The sequence below is a fragment of the Erinaceus europaeus genome, chromosome 17 (assembly GCF_950295315.1).
Source record: "Erinaceus europaeus chromosome 17, mEriEur2.1, whole genome shotgun sequence".
Classification (NCBI taxonomy): Eukaryota; Metazoa; Chordata; class Mammalia; order Eulipotyphla; family Erinaceidae; genus Erinaceus; species Erinaceus europaeus.
In genome coordinates, this window is record NC_080178.1 from 72,553,921 (window position 1) to 72,579,541 (window position 25,621).

General features: G+C 44.9%; 1 protein-coding gene across 12 annotated transcripts in view; it reads right to left on the reverse strand.

Annotated features, from left to right (window-relative positions):
* NAV2 (neuron navigator 2) overlaps window positions 1-25,621 on the reverse strand; it is a 762,517-nt gene that overhangs the window by 341,852 nt on the left and 395,044 nt on the right. Inside the window, exon 1 of one of the 12 annotated variants that reach the window (XM_060177032.1) lies at window positions 22,979-23,274. The exons of the other annotated variants lie outside the window; for them this stretch is intronic. Within the exon in view, the coding sequence (XP_060033015.1) occupies window positions 22,979-23,029 (51 nt within the window). The 5' untranslated portion in view covers window positions 23,030-23,274. Of the gene's footprint in view, window positions 1-22,978; window positions 23,275-25,621 lie in introns of those variants that run through there. 12 annotated transcript variants of the gene reach the window in all.

Consider the following 25,621-nt stretch of genomic DNA (forward strand, 5'->3'; position numbering starts at 1 on the left):
ATTTCTCTTTTCCCTATCAAATAAAGGAATAAAAAGGTTGGGTGGGTGGGAAATGACTGCCAGGTGTTCATCACATAAGGCTCTGAGCCCCAGCAATAACCCTGGTAGCAGGAAAAAAAAAGATACACACAGGTACTTCTAATTGAATCTTTATCTTGGGAGTCCAAAGCAGTGGTTGTTTATTTTTTTTTCTTGTTTTTTTTCTACATAAAGATATTTTGAAGAATCAAAGCTTGCAGATGATATAAGTTGTCCAAGACTGGAGTTACGGTGTCAGCACTGCCTTATCCTCCTAAAATGGGCCTGCATGTGGTCAGTCAGGCTCACAGTGCACATGCACCTGACATGAAGCTTTCGAGGGTGGAGCCCCACACTGCCTTCCTCTGCTGCAAGTACACAGGTCCTCAACACTGTTTCCTAGGGGGCCTTAGAGAGGGAACAGGAAGTGGAACATAGAAGAAAGTGAAGATGAACTGGATCATTTGATAATCTAATGAAATGTTGGATCTGGAGAAGACACAGCAGAGGTGGCAGAGGGTGAGGACTAAAGGGCTGGCAAAGGAAGCTTCTCTGGGGGAGACCAAGTAGGTCTCCAAGTAGGGAGGCCAGCCTGTCACCTTATCACTGACTGGCTCTGTGTCCACCATTTTCCACTCCCCACCCCGGAATGGGACCTGCTGTTGCCAAACTGGTTAGACTAAATCACAGACAGTAAAAATGACCTGTCTGGCTGCCATATCGTTGATCAAAGCTGACTCATTTCAAAGGCCAACTGTCAACGACTTGGGAGATTGCAATCAGACAAGGAAAAATAAACTATAAGGTTACTTCAGGGGTTAAAAAACAAACCCTCCCTGAAAAAATACAGTTCTCTTTTGTGCTTCTGAAATTCCGCATAACTCTGTGAAGAAGCTTAGCTGACCTAGTTGACAATTATATTTAGGTCCTGGGGTAAGACCCTGGTATTCATTTTGGCCTCATGCTTTTGTTGGCAGCACTGGGCGGGAAGGTTAGGGGGGAAGGGAATTTTCTGAAGCTGAGAGTTAAATAAATTACCCAAGGCTAGAGATGAAGTTGGGGACCCAACAATTTGGAAAGTTCAACTTAGCTTCTACATAGCCTTACATTTTAACCACAATGCAATGAGAACTCATATTCATATTAACATAAAGTGACCCCCCCCACACATACATACATATCTGTTTCATATCTTCTTCTCTCTCTCTTTTCACCCCCTTAAGGTAAGGAATTACCAAGCTAGTAAGCTCACATCACATTAAGTTATCACAGGGTAGTTTGGTTTCAGATCTGTTCAGGGCCCACACTTTCAAAATAAAACAATTTGATAAGAAGAGGAGTTTAATGAGCAGGTCTCAGGACTTGTATTTAGAAATGGAGAAATGGAAGTTGCATTTTATATGATAAGGGAAATAGATATCTTCCTTACTTCTGGGACCCTGGTGGTATGAGATCATCACAAGCAGACTAAAGGAGCAGCCTTGCCTGGAATAACTCCTAAAAAGCAGATGAGACCCTCTTTTCCTCTGCAAGGTTATGAGCCACCTTCAAATGCTGTAAAACTCAAGAGATCCCACAAAACATAGGTTTATCAGAGGTGAATCCAATGCTACTCTCTCTGTATACATTCAGCCAATGTTGGGGAAGGGGTAGGTGGGGGAAGAGAGGGACTCAGTAGGAATAAACTGGGAGGAGGGATTATGGGAGAAACTCTGTGAAACCACTAATAATGTCACATCTGGACTAGCCAAACAACATGTTAATTTAGTAAAAGATGAGGGCTCCCTTGGGCTCCAGGAATCTGCCAAGATTTGCTCTTCTATCCAAGTTTGAGGCCTTTGGCTGAATGAAGCCCAGGGGCAGGCAGTTAAAAAGAATTTCTCCAGTAAATTACCCTCCAGCAAAGGTTCCAGCCTCCTTTTGACTGCTACAAGTCACTGGCAACCACACTAAGTAGTCTCTCCAGGCACGGATGCCCTAGCCAATAGTGTGGAATGAAGCAAAGGCTACAAAGAAAGGGTTTGCTACCACTGCTACTGTACCTGGGACTTTGTTCCCTTACTGGTACACACGTGCTCTGAAAGAGAAACAAGTAAATCCTGGACCATCTTGGCGAGACAGGCCAGAGACTTTTGGGAACTCAAGCAAGAATCCCCCAGCCTCCTCGCTCAACCACACCATGACAGCAAAGGTACTGGCCAGGTGCAGTCCACTCTACCTATGCTGATCCATTGTGGATGGTGCCAGATTCATTGCACAGGACAACGGATTCCAAATTACACACTGTACAGCTGCCCACACTGAGACCCACACAGAAACAAGTTCCTCTGTTCTCCTGATGTGATAACTTCTTTGCAGAGTTTTGGTGGCAAGCACACAACTCTGTGACACTTAAAGAACCATACTGGAGGGGGCCGGCTGGTGGTGCACACAGCACTAAGCACAAGGACCTGTGCAAGGTTCTGGGATCCTGGGCTCCCTACCTACAGGGAGGATCCTTCACAAGAGATGAAGCAGGTTTTCAGGTGTCTCTCTGTCTCTCTCCCTCTCTATCTCCCCCTTCCCTCTCAATTTCTCTCTGTCCTATCCAATAAAATAGGAAAAATGGCCTCCAGGAGCAGCAGATTTGTAGTTTGGGCACTGGGCCCCAGAAATAATCCTTGAAGCAAACAAACAACAGAAAATTGGTGATCATCTATAATCTGGAATGTCTTCTTTCTTTCTTCTTCACCTTTCCAAATCCTATAACAAGTTTCTCTATGGCAGGCAAGACAGTTTGCCTGGAAAGAAGCCTGATTTTCCATGAGTGCAACCCAGGCTTGAATTCAGTCCCCACCACACTGGGAAATGTTTCAGTGCTATGGTGTCTTCCCCTCTGTCTCTGTCTCCCTCTTTGGAGTGGTGAAGCCCAAAGTTGACAGAAACTGTCTTTCTCTCTGAAGCATCTACTCATCTGGGGGTCCTGGGGTACTCGCAGGTATAGGAGCAGGGTGTCTGGACATCAGAATACTTTCAGTCAACACATAGGAAAAGGACTCTGCCACAAGAGGCCCTTTAACAACTGCTGGAGTCATTCACACCATTCCCCTGCTAAAGTTTTCTGTTTCTTCCATTGTCCTCAAGAAGCCGCGGTTCCCGGGACCCTAGCAAAGACTTCCAACCTCGGCCCTTCCTGTCTTAAGACCCACTGCCTCCCTAAAAAGTGAAAGAGAATGAGCTCTGAGAAGACTGAATGTCAGCTGAAGCAGAACAAGTGTTTGGGGTCCATGGATTTTTGAGGGCTTTGCTTCCCCAAACCCCCAGATTAATGGGAGACAGTACCAGGAAAGCTCCAGGCTTTAAAGTCAGTCATACCTGGACTTGGAAAAACAAAAATAAACCTTCCACTAGGACTGAGGAGATAGCAACCAGGACTTAATTTCTAGAGGCCCCAAGCTTGATCCTCAGCACCACGAACAGCCTAAGTGGTGCCCTGGTCAAGAAAGGAAAAACAAAAACAAATAAATGCCCTCCACTGTTCACAAAGTAATCTCAGGTAAGCTACTTCATATATCTGAATGTCAGAGAAAATGCTGTCTGTACAATGGGTATCAAATAAAACAGCTATGAAATGACCTACGGAAGTTACCAGCTAGGCATCAAATAGATTGCTTGCACAGCACCGTTTCTGAACCCTAACAGCCAATTCAGTAGACGAGAGGGCAACAAAACTAAAGCAGTGCTTAGTCCACAGTCTGAAACAAGTGCCAAGCCTCCACCCGCAGACTCCCTGCAATGTCCCATGTACTTTCTAGTCAGCCACACATACACATGCGGGAACTACCCTCTCCCACATCTTTTTAAAGCCATTTTCCCACAGCAGAGATTGGCAGTGATGATTTCAAACCAGATTTATGAAAAGCCATAACTAGAAGATTAAAATTCCAAATGTCATCTGGATAAGGCAGGCCAGATGCTTGGAGAATTGCAAAAGCCTCAAGCTCTTTGCACTGGCAGAGACATAGGAATCGCCAAGGAACTTGTATCAGAGGGTGTCCCTGGGCTGTAAAGAGGATACACTTAGTTTATGACAGAAAAGAAGACCCACATATAAGGGGACAGTGTCAACATGTCATATCACTAGATGAACTCAACCACCATCAACTGGCTTTTGGTACAGAGTTTTCTCATTCAGAAGCAACCAGGGCCCAGGACTGGTTCACTAGCCTTTTTACCAGGTGGATCTGAGTATGTGTCACCTTGGAGGCCTCTCCCAGCGACCAGAGGGAGAGGATCAGACTGGGGCCATAGTAAGGAGGACTGCTAAGGCTAAGTCACTAGGGTTAGGGTCACAACAACCCTATTATGCAGATCAGAACCCCTCCCACAACTTCCAGAAAACTAAAAGAGGAAGGTGATAATTATTTCCAATACTCCAACCATATGCAATGGCCACCATGATGAATACTCCACACACGCAACTTCACTGAACCCTCAGGACAACTGCTGAGGGTCAGTATTGTGGTTGGCTCAGGAAACTAAGCACTTGCCGGAGTTCTATCAGTCCCAAACAGCAGAGTAGGGATGGAGCCAGGTTCTTACGTTTTGAAAATCCATCCAGTGTCCTGGGTGTCGTTTTCGACGGGTTAGGTTGTTTTCTCCGGGCTGGCTTCACGGGCGGGTAACAGACGACCAGGGACTCATAGTTGAGCTGTAGGCAGTATCTCTTTATTCATGCAGGACGCAGCACAATCTAAGACGAGCTAAGCTAAACTAAAGGTAAAGTACTCTAAAACTCACAATGCTGTCTTTATATATACTTGCCAAGTAGGGTGGAAACAGGGTGTGACATAGAGAGGGTGGAGAGAAAAGTGACTGGTGACAATCAGAGTGTGACAAGGAGAGGATCAGGGTGTGACAAGGAGGGGGGGTGGAGCAAAAACATATCATGAAACAGTGGGGATTGAACCAATGCCCTGGAGGGAGGTACTTGTTAACAGCGGTTATATAAATAGAATGAAGTGGTTATGTAAATAGAATAGTGTTAAGCAGGGGGGATTTAAACCAAATGAAACAGAAGGGGTCTCATGCATACCAACACTGGGACTGGATTCTTTCAGCCAGAACAACAGCACCTTACTGCCTGGCCCACCTCCACTGCCTCTTCCTGACCACAGCAGCTCCAACAGGAAGACAGACAATCAGTGTCATCAGCAAAACGTTAAATGGTGCAACAGAGGAGGAGGTAAAGGACAATGATGTGGGGAAGCTGGCTCCTAGCCACAGTCTAAGATCAAAATAGCGGCAAGTTAAGGAAAAAGGAAAAAGTTAAAAAAAAAAAAAGGAATTTTGTGAAGGAATCTGCTTCTCTCATCAAGTGGAAAGCCTAAAAGCACCTGGTCAGGACTTGTTGTGGGGACTTGTCCTCTGAAAAACCAGTGAGGAAGGAAGGAGAAAACTGGAGGAAGGGAGCTATAGGAACATGGTACAGTCCAGATGGGAGAGGCCTGGGCCACGTGCTAGGAATCTGGACAGAAGGAAGTGAGGAAAGCAACTGAAAAGACAGGGCACACTTTGGCACAGAACTAAAGCTTCCTGAAAGAGTGACTCATAACATTGCTGGAACTTTCCCTGGTTTGATTGGCTTTTCTAAATTCATAGAAGTGAAACTGATTACATATACAGCTACTAAAGCAGAGATGGACAACAAACACCTTTAAGTCTGGACACGACCAGTTATTGTTATATAAAATAGACACTGAAACTAGCTTAAGGCAGCACACCCACCCTTATTAAAGGATAATGGTTCCCTCAAAGCTGAGTAGCCCAGAGACCCTGTCTCTGAAATCTCACTCCTTCTGCCACAGACATCCCCTATCCTCACCCCCAACTGCAGCGCCCTCTTAATCTACAGTGTCAAAGTTAAGAAGAGCCTGAAGCCTCCTGTGGAATGCACTGTGACTTTCAAGGAAGAATATGTTCTGGTATTATGCTTCAGTAAACCCAGAAGGCATGCTGAGATAAGAGTATTAAGGGTACCTATTAATGAAACTGAAAGTCCTGAATAAAGAAAAGAAAATGTCCCAAAGGAAGACAGAAACCAGAGCCTCTATCCCTCCAGAGACCGAGCTCCAGTGGCTGGCAATTCTGCAGAGATTTTTGCTTCCTGGCTTTCACATTGAGCATTAAAGATTGTTTTTCTTTTTCATCCTTCTAGCATTCTCATGTCATGCCAGATGGAACCTGGGACTTCAGTTATACCAGAAAGTGGTGTGTGTTTATAAGGAGTGCCCTCCATTGCAGCAGACCAGTGTTGGCATTGGCAAAAAGAAGGGATGGGAGGTGATGATTTCAAGTACTTAGAAACAAGCGCCCTGGGCAGGGGAAGCTTTGACTGGCAGGACTGATGAATGAGAGGGTCAAAGCCCAGGTACCCACAACACAAGGATGTCACCCACACAGAGATATCTGGAGCCTATGACCCAGGACCTAAGGTCAGGTGGTAGGGAGAGAGGCAGGTGGGTTGGGGGTGGGGGGACCTCCCTCAGTAGCTGAATATGGTCGCCTCCTATTACCACGTAGGTATAGAAAGCCGTCATGCATGTGAAAGGCAGGTCTACTGGTCCCCACCCCATGCCCAGAAGACTCCATCATGGGGACCCCACAGTGAGGCTAGATGATAGTGGCAAAGGTGATCATTTGCAAACTATCTCCCCTGGCATCTTCTCTCACACTTGCTCCCAGTCTAGTCCCTCTAGTAAGGAATGGTCATGTTCACCTCCTGATGGCTAGAGCCAAGTAGCTTGTGTGTGTCACTTTATGGCTAAAGCAGCCAATCCTGAGTCTTAGATGCCCTCCACACTTGTGAGCTGCTGACCTCTTCTCTGAGGGGACTCTCTGGCTGGCCACAGCCCAGGTTTCCTACCCAACCATTAGGCTTGCCCCAAGCTCTTACCTAGCTTAAGGAAAGTGTCCAGTTGCCAATGCTCTGTCTTGAGAACACTTTTTAAGGGAAGATCTTCCCAGCACTGCCACGGCTACAGGGTAGGGACCTTTCCTCTGCAGATTAACATGATCCCTTTGAGCGGCTCTCAGGTGCAGTTTCTTTCTGCCCAGAGCCAGGCCTGCATCTGCTCCCCCTGGGCTCCATGCCTGGGCCGGGAAGGGCCTGAGGTGCACACTGCATCTGGGTTGGGGTGAAAGGGCAAGGGGAGGCGTTGCAGGCTACAGTTCCGTTGCCTTGTCCTCTGTCACCTGGCAGCAGGTGAAGTGGTAATGGTTAACCCAGGAGGGTGTGCCATCTTCCTCTGTGGTCCCTCATGTGAATGAGATCACCCCCTACAGGACTGTATGCAACCAGGGCCTGACACATTTGCGAGCACTGAGTGGTGAAGGGGCTGTATTTTTCAAGTCAGATTCTTCTAGCTTTTACATGGTGGCTCCGACTCTCACTATGATTCAGAGAAAGTTGTTATTTTTTTTTGTTTTATATTTATTTATTCATTTCCCCTTTGTTTTTGCCCTTGTTGTTTTATTGTTGTAGTTATTATTGTTGTTATTGATGTCTTCGTTGTAGGATAGGACAGAGAGAAATGGAGAGAGGAGGGGGAGATAGAGAGGGAAGAGAAAGACAGACACCTGCAGACCTGCTTCATCGCTTGTGAAACGACTCCCCTGCGGGTGGGGAGCCGGGGGCTTGAACCGGGATCCTCTCGCTGGTCATTGTGCTTTGCGCCACCTGCGCTTAACCACTGTGCTACCGCCCGACTCCCAAGTTGTTATTTTTTGAGGCTTCATTTTCTTACTTATAACATGGGAATAATCATAGCACTTACAGTCACTGGGCCATTGTACAGGTTAATAAGAGGATGCAAATGCTCAGAACATATCAATAAGAAATGCAAGTATTTGTGTTTTCAAGTGTACAGTAGTGAAGCCTCAGGTCTTCCTGGGAAGCAGCAGTAGATTCAGTCCTAACAGTCCTTCCTTCTGAGGACAACAGGGAAGAAATAACTTACGTACCAACCTGGAGACAGTTACTATGTTGACCATTTGCAAATACTGCATTCTCATACCTGTGTGGGCCATGAAAGGTCTGACCATTTACACAGGAACTAGCAAACATGCAGGTGCCACAGACGCTGATCTTTAATTTATTTAATAGTCCTGCTAGGCCAGAATTATTCATCCAGAGGAGATAGCTGGGGCTACAAGATGCCAAATAACAAGCCCAGGGTCACACTGCCAGTGAGCAGAGGTGAGAATCCATGTAATAACATGAATTCAACAGTCAGACAGCCCTTACACTGTCCCAGTTATTTTTCTGAAGCTTTTACATCAATTAACATATTTCATCCTTATTGCTCCCCAGATGGGAGAATTACTGTAACTGTCCCCACGTTCCAGGTTATAGTAACTGAGGTCTAGAAAAGCAAGATCACACGAAGAACAGCTAGGATGGAATGAGGACCCAAGGTGGCTGGCTCCAGAAGTATTGCTTTAGCCATTGTACTAACCACCTCTCCCAAAAAATAAAATAATCATGATAATAATAGTAATAATAATTAGTGCTTTGCTCTACTCACTGCATTATCCTTCATCTAAGAAATAAAAATGTGGGTGAGGCAGATAGCACAATGTTTATGCAAACAGACTATCATGCCTGAGGCTGTAAGGTCCCAGGTTCAATCCCCACACCACCATAAGCCAGAGCTGAGTAGTACTCTGGTGAAAATAAATACTTATTTAAAAAAAAAAAAAAGAAAGAAATGAAAACTCATGCATATTGAGAACACTTTCCTAGCAACAGACAACTATGCTGGAATTAAAAAAAAAAATGCACTGGGATGGAAGTCAAGAACTGTGGGGTTACAATCTAAGTGAATCACTCCCCCACTGAATGTCAGTTGGCCCAGGTGTAGAAGGACTGGTTGTGATTCGGATTTTGCACTGAGAACTCACAGCTCCAGTGGTATACAGTTTTCAGAACAGAGCCTTCCTCCTTCCTGAGGAAGACCATCCAGGCCATGGACATGTGGGCTGAGGTTGCTGACAGGCCTTTCCAGGGCTGCCAAGGCCCCTCTAATGGGAGGAGACAGCTTGTGGCCAGCACATGAGAGCCACTCCCCTGTGAGCAGCTCAGGCAGGGAGATCCTAGGCAATTTACCAGGCCCTTGGTTTCTCCCTTTGGCAAAGAGAGGGAAATAACTTATGCTAGTGGGTTGCTTTGAGGTCATAAAAATGGCCATAAAGCATTTTCCCAGATTTTAAGCCCTAGTTTGCAAAAGGCTCTTGAACTCAGCCATGAGAAGAGTAATCAGAGAAGTCGGGTCTTTGCAGGATTCCCAGAAAGCAGTCTGAGAATGTAAAGAATCTTCATTACATCTCCATGCTTCTTATAGCTGTGAGTCTGATCCAGAAGGGAAGAGAAAAAAGGCTCAATAATAACTCTGAGCAAGCCAAAAATACTCAAAGCAGCACCATGCTATCTAGGGTAATTATATGCTATCATGTTCTCCAAAGTCTTCATCTTTCCAAACTGGACAGTAAACTCCCAGAGGATAGAAAGTGTGTCTATCTCTAATCAAGATCTGTTGATTTACTGGTTCATTTCCAAGGTGATATCTGAATATACATTCCTGTGTACCAACCTGCCTAGTTCTTTTCTTTTTCTTAAGGCTCTTGATTCAAGTCCACAAATATGTACTGAATAAGCATCAGGCAGTATGTCATTCATACATTCTGATTACTTCTAAAAACTATAAGACAATAATAGTTGAAGATGGCATCCAAGTCTTAGACTTGGGTCTAGCGTGAGACATGAGTGGGGGGTAGGGCTAAGAAAGTAGGGAGTCTGGGAGTCAGGTAGTAGCACAACAGGTTAAGCGCACATGGCACAAAGCACAAGGACCAGCGTAAGGATCCCGCTTTGAGCCCCGACTTCCCAACTGCAAGGGAGTCACTTTACAAGCAGTAAGGCAGGTCTGCAGGTGTCTATCTTTTTCTCCCCCTCTCTCCATTTCTCTCTGTCCTATCCAACAATGACAACAACAATAATAACTACAATAATAAAACAACAAGGGCAACAAAAGGGAGTAAATAAATTATATATATATATGAAAGTAGAAATCATTCCTAAAAGGCAAGAATTCTACCACTGAACCACCAATACAGGACTAAATCTTCCCTAAAAGGATTTTAACTACTTGCTTAAAATCTATTTATTTAATCATTACACATTCATATGATATTTACTACAAAGGGGCCAGGTCATAGTGGACCCAGTAGAGTGCATACATTACCATGCACAAGGACCTGGGTTCAGTTCCTGGTCCCTACCTGCAAGAGAGGATTCATGAGTGGTGGAGCAGTATCATAGGGCAGTCTCTACCTCTACCTCTGTCTCTCTCCTTCCCTCTTTATCCATCTCTATTTCTCTCTCCATCAGAAAAAAAAAATGGCCACTAGAAATAGTCAAGTCATTATGCAAGCACTGAACCTCAGAGATAACCCTGGAGGCAAATAACAATAATAATTAATTAAATGAAAAGATAGAATGAATAAATTTTACTATAGGAAGAAACTGTAACAAATATTTACCATATAAATTCTGACTACATAAGAGAAGCTATTCACTCATTCACCAATTCTTTCTTGAACAGCCATTATTTATTAGACAGTGCACTAACAGTCCTAAAAGGGTCAAAGAAGAAACTGGTAGATTATTTCTTTTATCAGAAATTACTAATTCCAGAGGTCTTCTGTTACCAACTTTAAACCAGAGTAATGACATCTCTCTTCCTCATGAATGCTTAATTCACTTACTTAGTAAACACATTTATTGTTATTTTTTTAAGTGTTGGTGTTCAGAGGACTCCCACATTCATGGAGAGAAGGGGACGGAGATACCACAGCACTGATCATGTTAATTGATTTATGTATATTAAGCCAACTTTGCATCTCTGGGATAAACCCCTCTTGGTCATGATGAACAATCTTTTTTATTTACTGCTGTATCCACTTGGCTAGGCTTTTAATATTTTAGCATCTATGTTCATCAGATATTGGTTTGTAATTTTCTTTTGTTGTTGTGTTCCTGTCTACTTTTGGTATCAGATGCAGAGAAGACCTCTGACAAAATTCAATATCCCATCATGATCAAAATGCTACAAAAAATGGGAGTAAATGGAAATTCGTTAAAATAGTAGAGTCCATATATAGCAAACCTATAGCCAACATCATACTCAGTGGTGAGAAACTGGAAGCATTCCCCCTTAGATAAGGTATTAGACAGGGCTACCCACTGTCACCATTACATTTCACATAGTGTTGGAAGTTCTTGCCATAGCAATCAGGTAGGAGCAAGGAATTAAAGGGATACAGATTGGAAGAAATGATATTTGTAGATGGTATGATAGTACACATAGAAAAACCTCCCTATTTGCAGATTATAGTATACATAGAAAAACCTAAAGAATCTAGAAGGAAGCACCTAGAAATTATCAGGCAATATAGTAAGGTGTCAAGCTACAAAATTAACATACAAAAGTCAGTGGCATTCCTGTATGCAAACACTAAATGAGAAGAAGAAATACAGATATCAATCTCTTTTACTATAGTAACAAAAACAATAAAATATCTAGGAATAAACCTAATGAAAGAAGTTAAAGACTTATATATTGAAAATTATGAGTCACTATTCAAGGAAATAGAAAAACACACAAAGAAGTGGAAAGATATTCCATGTTTATAGGTTGGAAGAATTAACATCATCAAAATGTATATACTACCCAGAGTCATTTGCAAATTTAATGCAATCCTCATCAAAGTCTCATCCAATTTTTTTAGGAGAATAGAACAAAAGGTACAAATGTTTATCTGTAACCAGAAAAGACCTAGAATTGCCAAAATATTCTTGAGAAGAAAGAACAGAACTGGAGGCATCACACTCCCAGATCTCAAATCGTTTTATAGAGCCATTGCACTGGAACATAAATAGACACAATGACCAGTGGAAAAAAATGGAGAGCCCAGAAGTGAGCCCCCACACCTATGGACATCTACTCTTTGACAAAGGTGCCCAGACTATTAAATGGGGAAAGGACAACAAATGGTGTTGGGAAGTTTGGGTTAAAACATTCAGAAGAATGAAACTGAGCCACTATACTTCACCAAACACAAAAGCAAGCCCCAAATGAATCAAAGACTTGGATCTTAGACAAGAAACTATCAGATACTTAGAGGAAAATATTGGCAGAACTCTTTTCCATCTAAATTTTAAAGATGTCTTCAATGATATGAATCCAATTACAAATAAGACTGAGACAAAAATAAACCAAGGGGCCTACATCAATTTAAAAAGCTTCTTCACAGCAAAAGAAACCACCACCCCAAAAAGAGACCCCTCACAGAATGGGAGAAGATCTTCACATGCCATACATCAGACAAGAGGCTAATAACCAGAATATATAAGGAACTCACAAACTCAGAAAAGAAAAAAAATGATCCTATCCAAAAATGGGGAGAAGATATGAACAGAATATTCACCAAAGAAGAGATCCAAAGGGCAAAAAACATGAAAAAATGTTCCCAAGTCTCTGATTGTCAGAGAAATGCAAATAAAGACAACAGTGAGATACAATTTCACTCCTATGAGAATGTCATACATCAGAATAGGTAGCAGCAACAACTGCTAGAGAGGTTGTGGAGACAAAGGAACTCTCCTGCACTGCTGGTGGGAATGTCAATTGGTCCAACCCCTGTGGAGAGCAGTCTGGAGAACTCTCAGAATGCTAGAAGAGGACCTACCCTATGACCCGGCAATTCCTCTCCCAGGGATAGATCTTAAGGAAGCAAACACACCCATCCAAAAAGATTTGTATATACCTATGTTTATAGCAGCACAAATTGTAATAGCCAAAAAACAACCCAAGTGTCCAACAACAGATGAGTGGCTGAGCAAATTGTAGTATATATACACAATGGAATACTACTTAGCTATTAAAAATTGTGTAATCACTTTATTCATCTCATCTTGGACGGAGCTTTAAGAAATCATGTTATGTGAGATCAGCAAGAAAGAGAAAGATGAATATGGGATGATCTCACTCATAAACAGAAGTTGAAAAATAAGAACAGAAGGAAAAATAACAAAGCAGAACTTGGACTGGAGCCGGTGTATTGCACCAAAGTAAAAGATCCCGGGGGGAGGGTCGAGGTCCTGGAACACGATGGCAGAGGAGGACCTAATGGGGGTTGAACTGTTATGTGGAAAAGTGAAAAATGTTACACATGTATAAACTACTATATTTTACTGTTGAGTATAAACCATTAATCCCCTTATGAAAAAAAATGATCTAGCCAACTAATAGCCTTAAACTAGGGAAATTCAAAGATGGACAGGCAGTATGAACTGGATTGCAAGCTGCCTTTTCCCCCCAGTGTGACAGTAATATCAGGATTATAGGGTTTTCAGCATAACACCCCACCCCATGCCCATGAATACTTTCAGAAAAGTATCCTTTTGTTGAAAAGGATAATGCACCAATCTCCAAATTCCTAGTATTGTCTTATTACATTCTCTCATTCATCCTCTCTCCAACAAGATTCATGCATATACCTTCTCTCCTGACCTGATTTAAGGTAGGTGTGAAACCATCCTTTCTGATGTGACAAGCATCTTGAGGAGAAAGGCTAGAAAGCAGGTAACATATTCAGGAAATAGAATGTAAAGCAAACACACTTGCCCCAAGTTGTTCTGGGTCAACAAACTATTTATCAAAATAGAGGACTCTTAAACCAAAACAGAGCTCAGTATCTAAGCAAAAGAGCCAGTGAGGCTGCAGATGACCATGTCTGCAGCTCCACACTCCTCTCCAGTAAGCAGCCAGACATTACCTGATGGAGGGCACATTTACTACTGCACTTAGCACTTAGGAAAAAAAAAAGAAAGAAAGAAAGAAAGAAAGAAAGAAAGAAAGAAAGAAAGAAAGAAAGAAAGAAAGAAAGGAAAAAAGAAAAAGCCAACTGATGCAAGAAACCCAGCTCATTTAATTTCAAAACATGAACTCATTGCTATCTCAGGAAATATTACCTTACGTTTTAGATTAAATGTTATACCAAGTCGAGGAGGCATTCAACAATGAGAAAGTAATATACTTCAGTTGGCTTCTCCAGGCTCAAGTTTCACCAAAACAAGTTTTGTACAGGTTAGCCAAGTACCAAGTAATGCGATCTGGCAGGATTATGTCATCCCGGGCCCACTTCCAACATGGCTTTTCCATGTGAAATCCCAAGTACCCTCTGCTTGCTCTTTGTGATCTTCATTACACCAAAGCTCAGCAAGGGCAGTGGCAAATGCATTAAAACTATTAACTGCCATGAAGTCTTGGGCATGCCAGTTTATCTTTCCAGGTCCTTGCTTCTTCCACTGTGAAGTGGAGTCTTGAGAACTACCTGTCATGGAACTAACATCCCAAGATAGTGAGTCCTGGACACCACTGTCCAATTGTCCCCCTGGTAAGGCCAGTCAGTGTTCAAACACTGTGACTCTCACATTCTGAGTGTGGGTGGAGACAGTCACTCGGCAAATTCAGTCAGTCATCTCCAAGGCCTACGATGACTGTAATTACTTTTTACTGACCACCTATGTGGTGTCAGGTGCTATCCAGAATATTTCACTTACTTTATCTCCTTTACTTCTCATCAGACCCCTAGTAGGCATACTTAACAGACATAGGCACTGAGGGCAAAGCAATTAAAGGTCTTGACCAAGATCTATCTCACAGATGAAAGGAGGCAGAACTCAGGATATGAACTAGATCTCTTTGACACAGTATCATTTTTTAGCCAATCTCTTGACTCAGGATAATCAAGTGTAAACACAAAAGTTTTTTTTTTTTGCTTTACAAGGACAGTACTGGTTTACAGTTCTGCCCCACTACAATTATAAATAGCATCTCCTTATACTGTCACAAGTTTTACATCTTGGATAACAAGTCAGCCACTTATTTATAATGCCTCTTCAAAATGTGACAAAAGTCATAAGTCTTAGGGTTTGTGAGGTATCTCACTGGTAAGGTACATATCTTACAATGTGTGCAGTCCGTGTTCAAGTCGTAGCACCACACTTGTATTACCCGGCAGCAGGGGGAGCTCCAGTGCTGCAATGTCTCCTCCCTGTACTAAGGAATGAAAAAGTAACTAGTGGTTGATGTATAGATATATGTTACAAGAATAAATGCACCACAGTCATAACAACAGCTAGCATTCATTGAGCACTCACTATGTGCCAGCTGCTTCATTCCCAGCTGAACCACTGGAACATAGGCTGGGAGTGTGCCTTTTTATCAAACACCAACAAATCAACCGAGTTCGGAATAGTCATTTTACAAATAAAGGGCATGCGGACAGTTGGTGCAGAACTGGGGAGGAAGTGAGACTGACACCTGCCCTTACAACTAAAGTTTTGGGGCAGAGACACAGCACACACACACACACACACACACACACACACACACACACACACACACACACACGCAGCTCAGGAATTAGGGAAGTGTTGGGTCAAAGGAGGTCTACCACAACCACCTGTGATAGATCTTAGTAGGGGATGTAGTGAGACAAGCTTCTTAGAAGAAAGAACTTGATTTGAGCTTAGAAGATGGGGCCAGGCATGGACAGATGGAAGAAGGATTGAGTCTCAGTGGGAAAAATCACTGGGCTGACCAAGTTAACTACCAGGAAGTACCACAGAATAGTTTCATTTTCTTTTATGCTTCCGTTTTAGATAAATGGAGAGAGTAAGAGGTGTTCCAACACTGCTCCACCATGTGTCACTGAGCCCTGCAATGTCAGGCTCAAACCCAGGAGTTCACACATGATAAGGTGTGTACTCTATCTGGTGACCTATCTCCTATCTCCCAATAGAATAAGTTTGAAAATACTGCTGTTACCTAGAAATCCTTGAATATGGTGGAGGAGTCAGATTTCCTTCACTAGAAAGCAGGATCCTACAACACTATCTGACTGGGGCAACATCGTCTGTAGTGGTCTCATTCCTTGAAATTTCACATCAGCAACAACACTGAGAAGTCGGTAGACATAGGTTCATTCCCAAGACCTTTAAAGGCATGCATCCTCTTAAGACCAGGGCTGATAAACAAGTCCTGTTGTGTTTCCCATGAGCATAAAGATAATACTTAATGCAGGCATTCACCCTTGTAGCACTACTCCCACCACTACAATCCTCTCAACCAACTATCTTGGTACTCTGTTGAAGGAATATCTCCCAACTCATTCCAACCCCTCACCTCTTTCCACAGCCTCTCCCTGGTTGCTTCTCCTGTACCATCAAAGAGAACATACCTGCAACAACTGAGTCTAAAAGAGCCACCCCTAGAAATAGCCCCCAAGTCACCAAGGCAGGCTCCCTGGAGGGGAGCTAGTTGGATGATGACAATCTGGTCCATATACCATGTGGCACCTTGGAGACCTTGGAAAAAAGCTTAGTTTGCCACATAGTCTCCAGGTGGTTGGTGTTATATGGCAGAGGCCAGAAAGGAAACAGATTTTAAAAAGTGTTGGCTCATTGGGTCACCGGGGGACCAACTGTAAATCTCTATGTCTATATTAACATAAAATGAAGGAAAAGATGTCACCTTATAATGCCATCCAAAGAAAGTCACTTACTAATTTCAGAGGATTTCTTTTCTCTTCCCCTGATATTCTAGTCTTTATTTTCCCAGTAATTAACCAGAGTCAGGACTTTCCTTCCATGCTAAAGTTTCCAGTCTGAGAAGGCCATCAAAGTTATGAAGGCTCATTACCCATGGCAACAATGCATATGGGAATGTTCCTATACATTTCAAACTGGTTTCTCCTGAACAAGATGGAATTTCTTTGAGATTTTTTTTTTTTTTTTAATTAACAGAAAATGGACACAGTGGTGTCAGTACCTCAGAGACGGCAAGATCTATAGTGGTTATGGTTTGTGGGAAGCAGGAGAAGGTCTGAGAGTGAAAACTGCTAATGATTTCCCATGGGGGTGGGGGGGTGCACCTGAGTGGTCAGTGAGGTTTACTCTGAAGGAAGTGGTTAAGAAGATGAAGCTGAAAGTCTGCACAGACAGGAAACTAGAGCAGAGGACCAGTGTGTTTTCAACACAGTCTGTGTGCTCAGGAGCTCTGCAGAGTCCTTCCATCCTCGGCTGTAGGTGAGAGCTAAACATCTGCAGAAGGCACAAGAGCCCTTTAACCCACTGACCTCTTTTAATCTGCTTGTTAGTCTGGCTGCAGATACACCCAGGGGGTCTTTGACCAGTGCCTCTCTGGGAAAAGGTCAAAGGGCATAGGCACATTCCTGCATCATCATTATTCTCAATTATTCTTCATTCAGAGCCACTTTATTTTGAAAAAGGGCCCCTTGAGTGTTTTCCACGACACTGCGTTACTCTAAGTTTCCTTTCCTCTTCACCTCCTTAACAGTATCTCCAGGATCAAGAGAGATAATAGCATAGCAGCTCAGAGTGAGAGGCACCCGGGAGCATAGCTCTAGACAGCACAGGCCAGAGTACACCCAGCTCAACAGAACACTTTGCTCTTTCTCTAGCAGGTCTCCTGGAATTTTCCACCAGAGAGTTCAACGCTCAACCCTAGATGGCAGAACAAACCCAAGTTACTGGGCCTGAAATCTTGGGTAAGTAACTCAACTCTTTGAGCCTTAATTCCCTCACCAGAATGACAGTGATTATAACAGTTACTCCTCCATGAAGAGAATGAAATAAAATAAAACTCAGAAGTCAGAAAGAGGCTGTGAAAATAAGTGAGGTGGGGCCAGGCATACGAGGTAGAGCACACACATTACCAGGCAGCAGGACCCAGTTCAAAGCCTCCAGCCCCAACCTGCAGAGAAGTTTAATGAATGATGAAGCACTGCTTCCAGTGTCTCTCATCCTCCCCTTCCTTCCTTCCCTCTCTAACTCTCTGCCACCTGCTATCAGTGGGGGGGAAATGGTCGCTGGGAATGGAGGAGTCATTGTGCAGGCACTGAGTCCCAACAATAACCCTGTTTTTAAAAAAAAGTGAGGGGTTAGAATGAGTAGAGAAATAATCCCAAAACAGTTGTAGCAAGACAAGATGGCAAGATGGAAAAGGCTGTGGGTGAGAGGACTGTCCTCATCACTAAAAGTTCTAGCTACATCTATCTCTCTGGCCTTGGCACTGGGAGAGGGACAGAGGTGAGTGCCTCCATTATGTGTTAGCCATTAATATGATAATTTTAGCAGTCATGTATGTATATATATATATATATATATATATATATATATATATATATATATTGCTGTTAGGATTATGATGGTTTGTTCTTTTTAAAAATTTTTCTTTATGGGGGATTAATGTTTTACATTCGACGGTAAATAACAATAGTTTGTACATGCATAGCATTTCTCAGTTTTCCACATAACAATACAACCCCCACTAGGTCCTCTGTCATCCTTTTTGGACCTGTATTCTCCCCACACCCACCCCAGAGTCTTCTACTCTGGTGCAATACCCAACTCCAGTTCAGGTTCTACTTGTGTTTTCTCTTCTGATCTTGTTTCTCAACTTTTGCCTGTGAGTGAGATCATCCCATATTCATCCTTCTGTTTCTGACTTATTTCACTTAACATGATGTCTTCAAGCTTCATCCAAGATGGGCTGAAAACAGTGAAGTCATTGGTTTTTTTTAAATTTTTTTTTAAATTTTTCCCTTTTGTTGCCCTTGTTGTTTTTTATTGTTGTTGTAGTTATTATTGTTGTTGTTACTGATGTCGTTGTTGTTAGATGGGACAGAGAGAAATGGAGAGAGGAGGGGCAGACAGAGAAGGGGAAAGACACCTGCAGAACTGCTTCACCGCCTGTGAAGCGACTCCCCTGCAGGTGGGGAGCCGGGGACTCAAACCGGGATCCTTAACCAGTCCTTGTGCTTGGTGCCACGTGTGCTTAACCCACTGCACTACCGCCCGACTCCCGAAGTCACCGTTTTTAATAGCTGAGTAGTGTTCCACTGTGTATATAGACCACAACTTGCCCAGCCACTCATCTGTTGTTGGCAGTCGGATATTTTATCTTCCCTCGAGATCTCTCCCAACAGCTCAGTGCTGCTAACACTGAAAGCATTTGTAGCGAATCTTGTCTCCACAGAAGCCTGGAACATCTTTTTAAGAAATATTTTTATTTATTCTTTTATTTTGGGTAGAGACAAAGAGAACTTGAGAGGTAAGGGGGAAGTAGAGAGGGAGAGAGACACTTGCAGCCCTGTTTGACCACTTGTGAAACTTCTCCCCCTCCCCCACTCTTCTGCAGGTGGGAACCAGAGGCTTAAACCTGACCCCTGTGTCCTGTAATGTGTGCCCTCAACGAGGTACGCTACCACCAGGCCCTGGACAATCTCATCATTGTAAAGGCAACTATCCACTACCTGTCAGCAAAATGCTGGGTCCCGAGTTCTAAGTCGGATTCTCACAGTAGCTCTAGGAGGGCCTAGAGCTTACAGAACAGGAAACCAAAGCTGCAATCCTTGCCACAGCGCCACTGTGCCCGTGTCACAAGGCGATGACTCCTAAACCACAGGTCTCTCTAGCTAGGACCCTACTGTCCTCTCTCACAGACTAGCTGTGATGGTGGCCCCTCTGTCTCTTTTCTCACCCATCTTCAACTTTGCCACTTCCCAGAGGATATATATTGCCCCCAGAAGTTGCTTCATTGCATCTCCTCACCCCACTGGACTTGAAAGAATCCCAGAGAAGGAACCTGGGGCCTGATAAGGATGTGAAAACTACTCAGTTTACCACCCCCTTTCCTCCACAAGTATGTATTTTCTGCCTGACTAATCACTTCCTCTCACTTTCATCAGGGGTTCAATGACCCTGTCGGGAAGGATTTGGACAGAAGTAAGATTTAGCAGCTATTGCCTTCTAGCCTAGGTGGGCAGGTGCATCTCTGGCATTCCCCTGCAGAGATAACACACAAAGATGCAAGTTTTGCCTGTAATTACTCTTGGCCTTATTTTGATCCAATTAGCCTTAAAATAGAACATGAAGCAAAAACCTTTGATTCTACTATTCAATCAGAACAGTGAATTTTCAAGCTGTGGGCTAACTGACTTCATGTTTATTGAACTGCATCAGTGATAAAAGTTCAGGCACCCACCTCTGGCCCCAGGCCCCATTCAGGGCAGGTTATTCACACACAATTGCCTTCCAAGATGTTTCCCCAAGAGTTCCTTCCTTCTAGGGGGCCACTAATGATTCAAAGGTAAGAAAGGTTTGTTTTCCCCCAAGTTCATTAGAGAAAAAAAAAAATCACCAATAGCCCACTGTATAGAGCAGGGACAAAGACTGTGCCTCATTAGCCTTTGAAAGTAATTTGTAAAACAAAAAATAGCGATAGTTGTTCCCATTTTCAGATACCCATGTTTCAGACTGTACTGAGTCATGTTTCATATTTTCAAGTCATCTTTCAGAACCTGGAGAAAGACAGTTGGAAAGCTCTTTTCTGGAAGAGGGAAACTAATTCAGAGATAAACGTGTGGCAAGACTGAAGTTTTAACCAAGAATCAAGCAACGTCTTTCACAATGAGCACAAAGCCCCTGACAGGGCCTGGCTTTGCAGAGTAAGCAAACAAGGAACAGCTGGCAAATCAACCAGTCGATCAATCAATAATGAAGCCCACAAAGTGAGCGAATGATGGATCAAATGATGATGTACCTAACATGTCTAGGACTTCTGCAGCAAAACTAAGGTGCATACTGGGGACAGCCAAGACCATCTGGATGTCAAGATGTCACTGCCTTTCCCCGCCTGGGACCCAGGGGCGGTGGGTGAACAGAGCTGCTGCTGCCTCCTCCAGCATCTCCAGCTGCTTGTGCTCCCCCTCCCATCCCCCATCAAGGGGACATTCTGGGGACATCTACCCTGGGTGGTCTTCACAGTTAATTTGAAAAGTTAGACTCAGATCTAAAGACCCGGACAGACCCAATAAAGGCTGACCTTTGACCCACACAGGGGACTGCTCCCTTCAAAGGCTAAAAGGGCAACTATGTAGCAGCAAGGACATCCCAGCCCTTATCAGGGTCACTTGTCACCAAGCTCTAGAAATTACTCCCCTGAGATGTTCCACATTTCCCTTCCTGGCAATGATTCCCCCCACCCCTTTTTAATATACGTATAAGCATTTAGAGCTAGCAACCTGGTTCTGCTCAGTCCAGACTAGGACACAACTTCCTCATGCTGCATCTTAAGAATAGCATCTCCGATGTAGCTTGGAGAGAAAAATGAGAGACTCTGGGTCTGCCCACAATGGTCTGCTTACAGAAAGAGTCCAGGAAAGGATTAGGGAACTAGAGTACCGATACAGTGCTGCAAAGGTGCCTAACGTCTGCTAATGTTACAGCACATTAAACCAAGTTGTAAAATAGTAGCTTAAAGTTAGGCAGGCCAAGCATAACATAAGAAGTATGAAAAGCAAGATGCTATTTTCCAACAAGTAAGTTCATTAAATGAAGAACTAGCTTAGCGTGATTCAGTGAGTGCTACTCCATAGAGCTACTGTGTGGGTTTTGTTGTTGCTTGTTTGTTTGCTTTTTTATTATTTTTTTTTGTTAAGCATATTTAAAGAGCCCACCTGGATAGTTCTGATTTTTCATTTATTAAAAATACCCACTCTTGGGGGCCTGGCAGTGGTACGCCCAGTTAAGTGTACATAGTACTAAGCGTAAGAATCCAGGTTGGAGTCCCTCCCCCACCCTCCACCTGCAGGAGGATGCTTCACAAGTGGCAAAGCAGATCTGCAGGTCTCTCTTTCCCCTCCCTTCCCTCTTAATTTTTCTCTGTCCTAGCCAGTAAAGTGGGGGAAAAAATTGCCGCCAGGAGCAGTGGATTGATAGTACCAGCACCAATCCCCAGCGGTAACCCTGAAGGGGGGGAAGGACTACTCACTCTTTATTAAGCTCTAGTTATGTTCCAGAAAAAGCTACAACTATGTCTTCATATATATAGAGAGGGAAGGGTTAGATAGGGAGAGAGACAGAGAAACACCTGCAGATCTGCTTCAGTGCTCATGATGCTTCCCCCCTGCAGGTGGGAATTAAGGGCTTGAACCGGGGTCCGCGTGCACTGTAACATGTGCGCTCAAGCCGAGCCACTACTACCCAGCTCCTATGACTTCCTATTCTCTCATCACAGTTGAGAACTTGTGCCATTGTGCTGAGGGGGAAACTGTCAATCCAGATGGGTAAGTACCTCGCCACCGCACTCACTAAGTTGTGCCGGGATCAGTCTCCTCCGAAATCAACGTGCAAAAGCAAATCACAGGACTCAGAGAGGAGAACCTTCTGTTCACATTTTTTTCTTGGGATGGGGTCAGGGGCAAGCTCAGATCGCGGGGTGGGGGAGGAGGCAGTGACCAGGAAGGAAAATGCAGTTCTCCCCAGTCTTCCTGAGCTTATTTTTTGCAAATTGAGGAGGGAAAATGTACCGGCAGCCTGGAAGCTTCTCGTAAGGTGGAAAGCAGCTAAGCCACTGTGAGAAGCGGCTGCAGAGGACTGGGCTCAGGTTGTTTTTTTAACTCTAAACAGCAGAAATCACCACTATGGCGCTTCCCAAAGTTGCAAAACACAGTGAAGGCGGCGGCGGGGGCGGGGGAGAGGGGGGAAGGGCCGCACTACCCCGGACCGGCCACCACCGGAGCCGACCCTACGAGTCCAGGGAATTCTTCCCAGGTGGCGGCGAGGCGCACACAGTCCATTCCCGCCCCCTCCAGTCTGCGTGGTGGCACACAGGCACTCACTCACTCCTGGACTTACCTGGCTGGAATCTGCCTTAGGAACAGGAGGGGAAATGCTAAGAGCCAGACGCACCTCGGGGACCTCCCGCCTCTGGAAACCAGCCCTGGAGGGGCGCGGACAGGGAGAGGCCGGAGCGCGGTCGGCCCCGCTTACCAGCTTCATGGTGCTGTTGTTCTGCTCCCAGCGCCACAGCATCGCGCTCATCGTACTCTGGGGACCGTGGGGTGCGCGGAGAAGAGGTCGGGGGGTGGGGGGCGCTCCGGGGGCAGTCAGTGGGCCGAGACACCTGCCCCGCTGGCCCGTGGCGACCTCTCCTCTCCGCCACCGCAGCGCCCGGCATCCCCGGCTCCGGGATGCCTAGCCCCCACCCCGGCCCCCACCGGGGCAGCTGCTGCACGGGGAACCCACAACCCGGATCCCGCTGCTCCCCGCTGCTCCCCGCTGCCCCCTGCTCCCACAGCCACAGCATCAAACAGCTCCCCCAGCCGGAGACGGCTGGAGACAGCCGGACCGGGCTGTGCCGGAAGGGGGGTGTGGAGGGGGGGGTCCGCAGGTTGCAGGGCTCCCCGCCCCTCAGCCGCCCTGGGGCGACCAGGAGTGACCCTGGCGATTCGTTGGGCTGGTTCTGCACCGGGAAAGCCCGGAGAGGAGTGGGGTGGGGGATGGGGGGTGGGGGTGGGGCGCGGGCCGTGGGGCGGACTTGGCCAGGACCCGGGTGGTTTGGGACCGGGAAGAGGGCGCCCCCTGACCCTAAGGGGTCCTTAGCCCGAACACAGCCGGGGCCTCTTCCCACGGGTGTTCAGCTCCGTCTGCATTGTGGTTTTTGTTTTTTTTCCCTGCACGGAACTCACCCAAGTTTTTGGCAGGGACTGTGGCAGCCCCAGAGCAACTGGAATTGTGACTTCACGGTAGATGCACCATCACCTGCCCCAACACACACACACACACACACACACACACACACACACACACACACACACACACACACACACACACACACACACACACACACACACACACACACACACACACACACACACCATCCCAACATTGGCTTCCTGCTCTATGAAGCACAGAGCTCAAGTGTTTTCAAACACACCTGGCCTCTGCAGAAAGGACATCCGTGGGCTTCAGGGAGGAGGCCCTATGGCCTTTGTTTCCTCTCTTGATTCCCTCACCTGCCACAAGCTTTTCTCTAGACCTGCTCCCTCACCCTGTGCCTTCTTCAAGACTTTTTTTTTTTTTTGGGGGGGGGGTGGGCATCTCTTCACCTTGCTGTAACTTTTGGCCTGGGTCCAGCATTCTCTAATCTGGCAGAGACCCACCCTCCAGGGGTTCCCAGGATGCAGAGAAGGCTCTGCAAGCCTTCATCTCGCCCAGGTAAGATGGCACTGACCACCCAACTCTAGGGGAGCAGGAAGAGCATGCCTGTGACACCTCGGCATAAAAATCTTGGCTGTTCCCTGAGAGTTATGATGAGAATTTGTTCAGTCAGCTAATACACACTCGTTTCAGTAGTTAAAGCTGTTAAAATGAAGGGAGACAATTAATTGGGTCCCACTTTAAAGTAAAGGACTAGGGCACTTTCAGGCCCTGGTGCATAATGGTGGAGGAGGACCTGGGGTGGGGGTGAGAATGTTTTGCAGAAAACTGAGGAATTTAACACATGTACCAACAACGGTATTTACTGTAAACCATTAACCCCCCTTAATAAAAAAACTATATATATATATATATATATGTATATATATTAATGCAGTCTTTAAGACAGGGTGCATTCAATGTGGTATGGCCATACTATCAGATGCTTCCATTAATATGGGAAATATAAATGACTTTATAAAGCAAATGGACTTTTAAAAAGGTGGAACTGGGTGTTGGCTTAGCTAGTAGACAGTGCACATTACAGTGGACTAGGATGTGGGTACACATTTGCAGGGGAGGAGGGGCACTTCACCCGGGTAGAGAAGTGTTGCCGTGCCTCTTCTGTTTTGCCGCCCCCCCCCCGCCACCATCCCTCTCCCTCTATCAGAAAGAAAAAGAAAAAATGGTCCCCATGATCAGTGGAGTTGTGCATGCACCAAACCCCAGTGATAACCCTGATCGAAAATCAGAAAAGGTTCTCAAACCACCTCTTGTACTTTGTGAGTACTATTATTGTGTTTGTGGAGGGGCAAGGGAGCCACAGAACTATGAGGGGATGTGGTGAAATTATCCCCCTGAAATTTTATAATTTTGTGGAACTCTGTTAAATCACTAAGGGGAAAGAGAGAGAGAGGGAGGGAGAGAGGGAGAGAGAGAGAGAGAGAGAGAGAGAGAGAGAAAGGTAGTCTTTGAAGCATGCTAATTAGATCAAAATGTCTTAGCTAAATTTTTCAGGATTTATTTTCCTTTCTGTTATTTCCTATGACTAACAACTTGCTTCCTACCCTTCCTCATTTGCCTACATGCTCCAGCAGCCATGCCCTTCTCTCTCTCTTTCTCAAACACATCTAAATCATCCCACCTCAGGACCTTTGCACCTGACTGCCATTTCCCCCTACATTTTCTCCTGGTCTACTCTGTCAAATCACCTTCAGAGAGGGACTTGTGACTTAATATAGTGACCTTATCTTTCCAACACTTCTCTCTCTCCAATTACTGTTGTCTTTCCTTCATTGTCCTGCTGACTATGTGGACTAGCTGACTAGTCTTATTTTCCGTTTTGTCCTATTGACATATAAACACTACAGAAGCCAGAGCCATCTGATTTGTTCTACCTGGTGTCCTCACTGCCTGGAATGGTGTGTGTGGTGT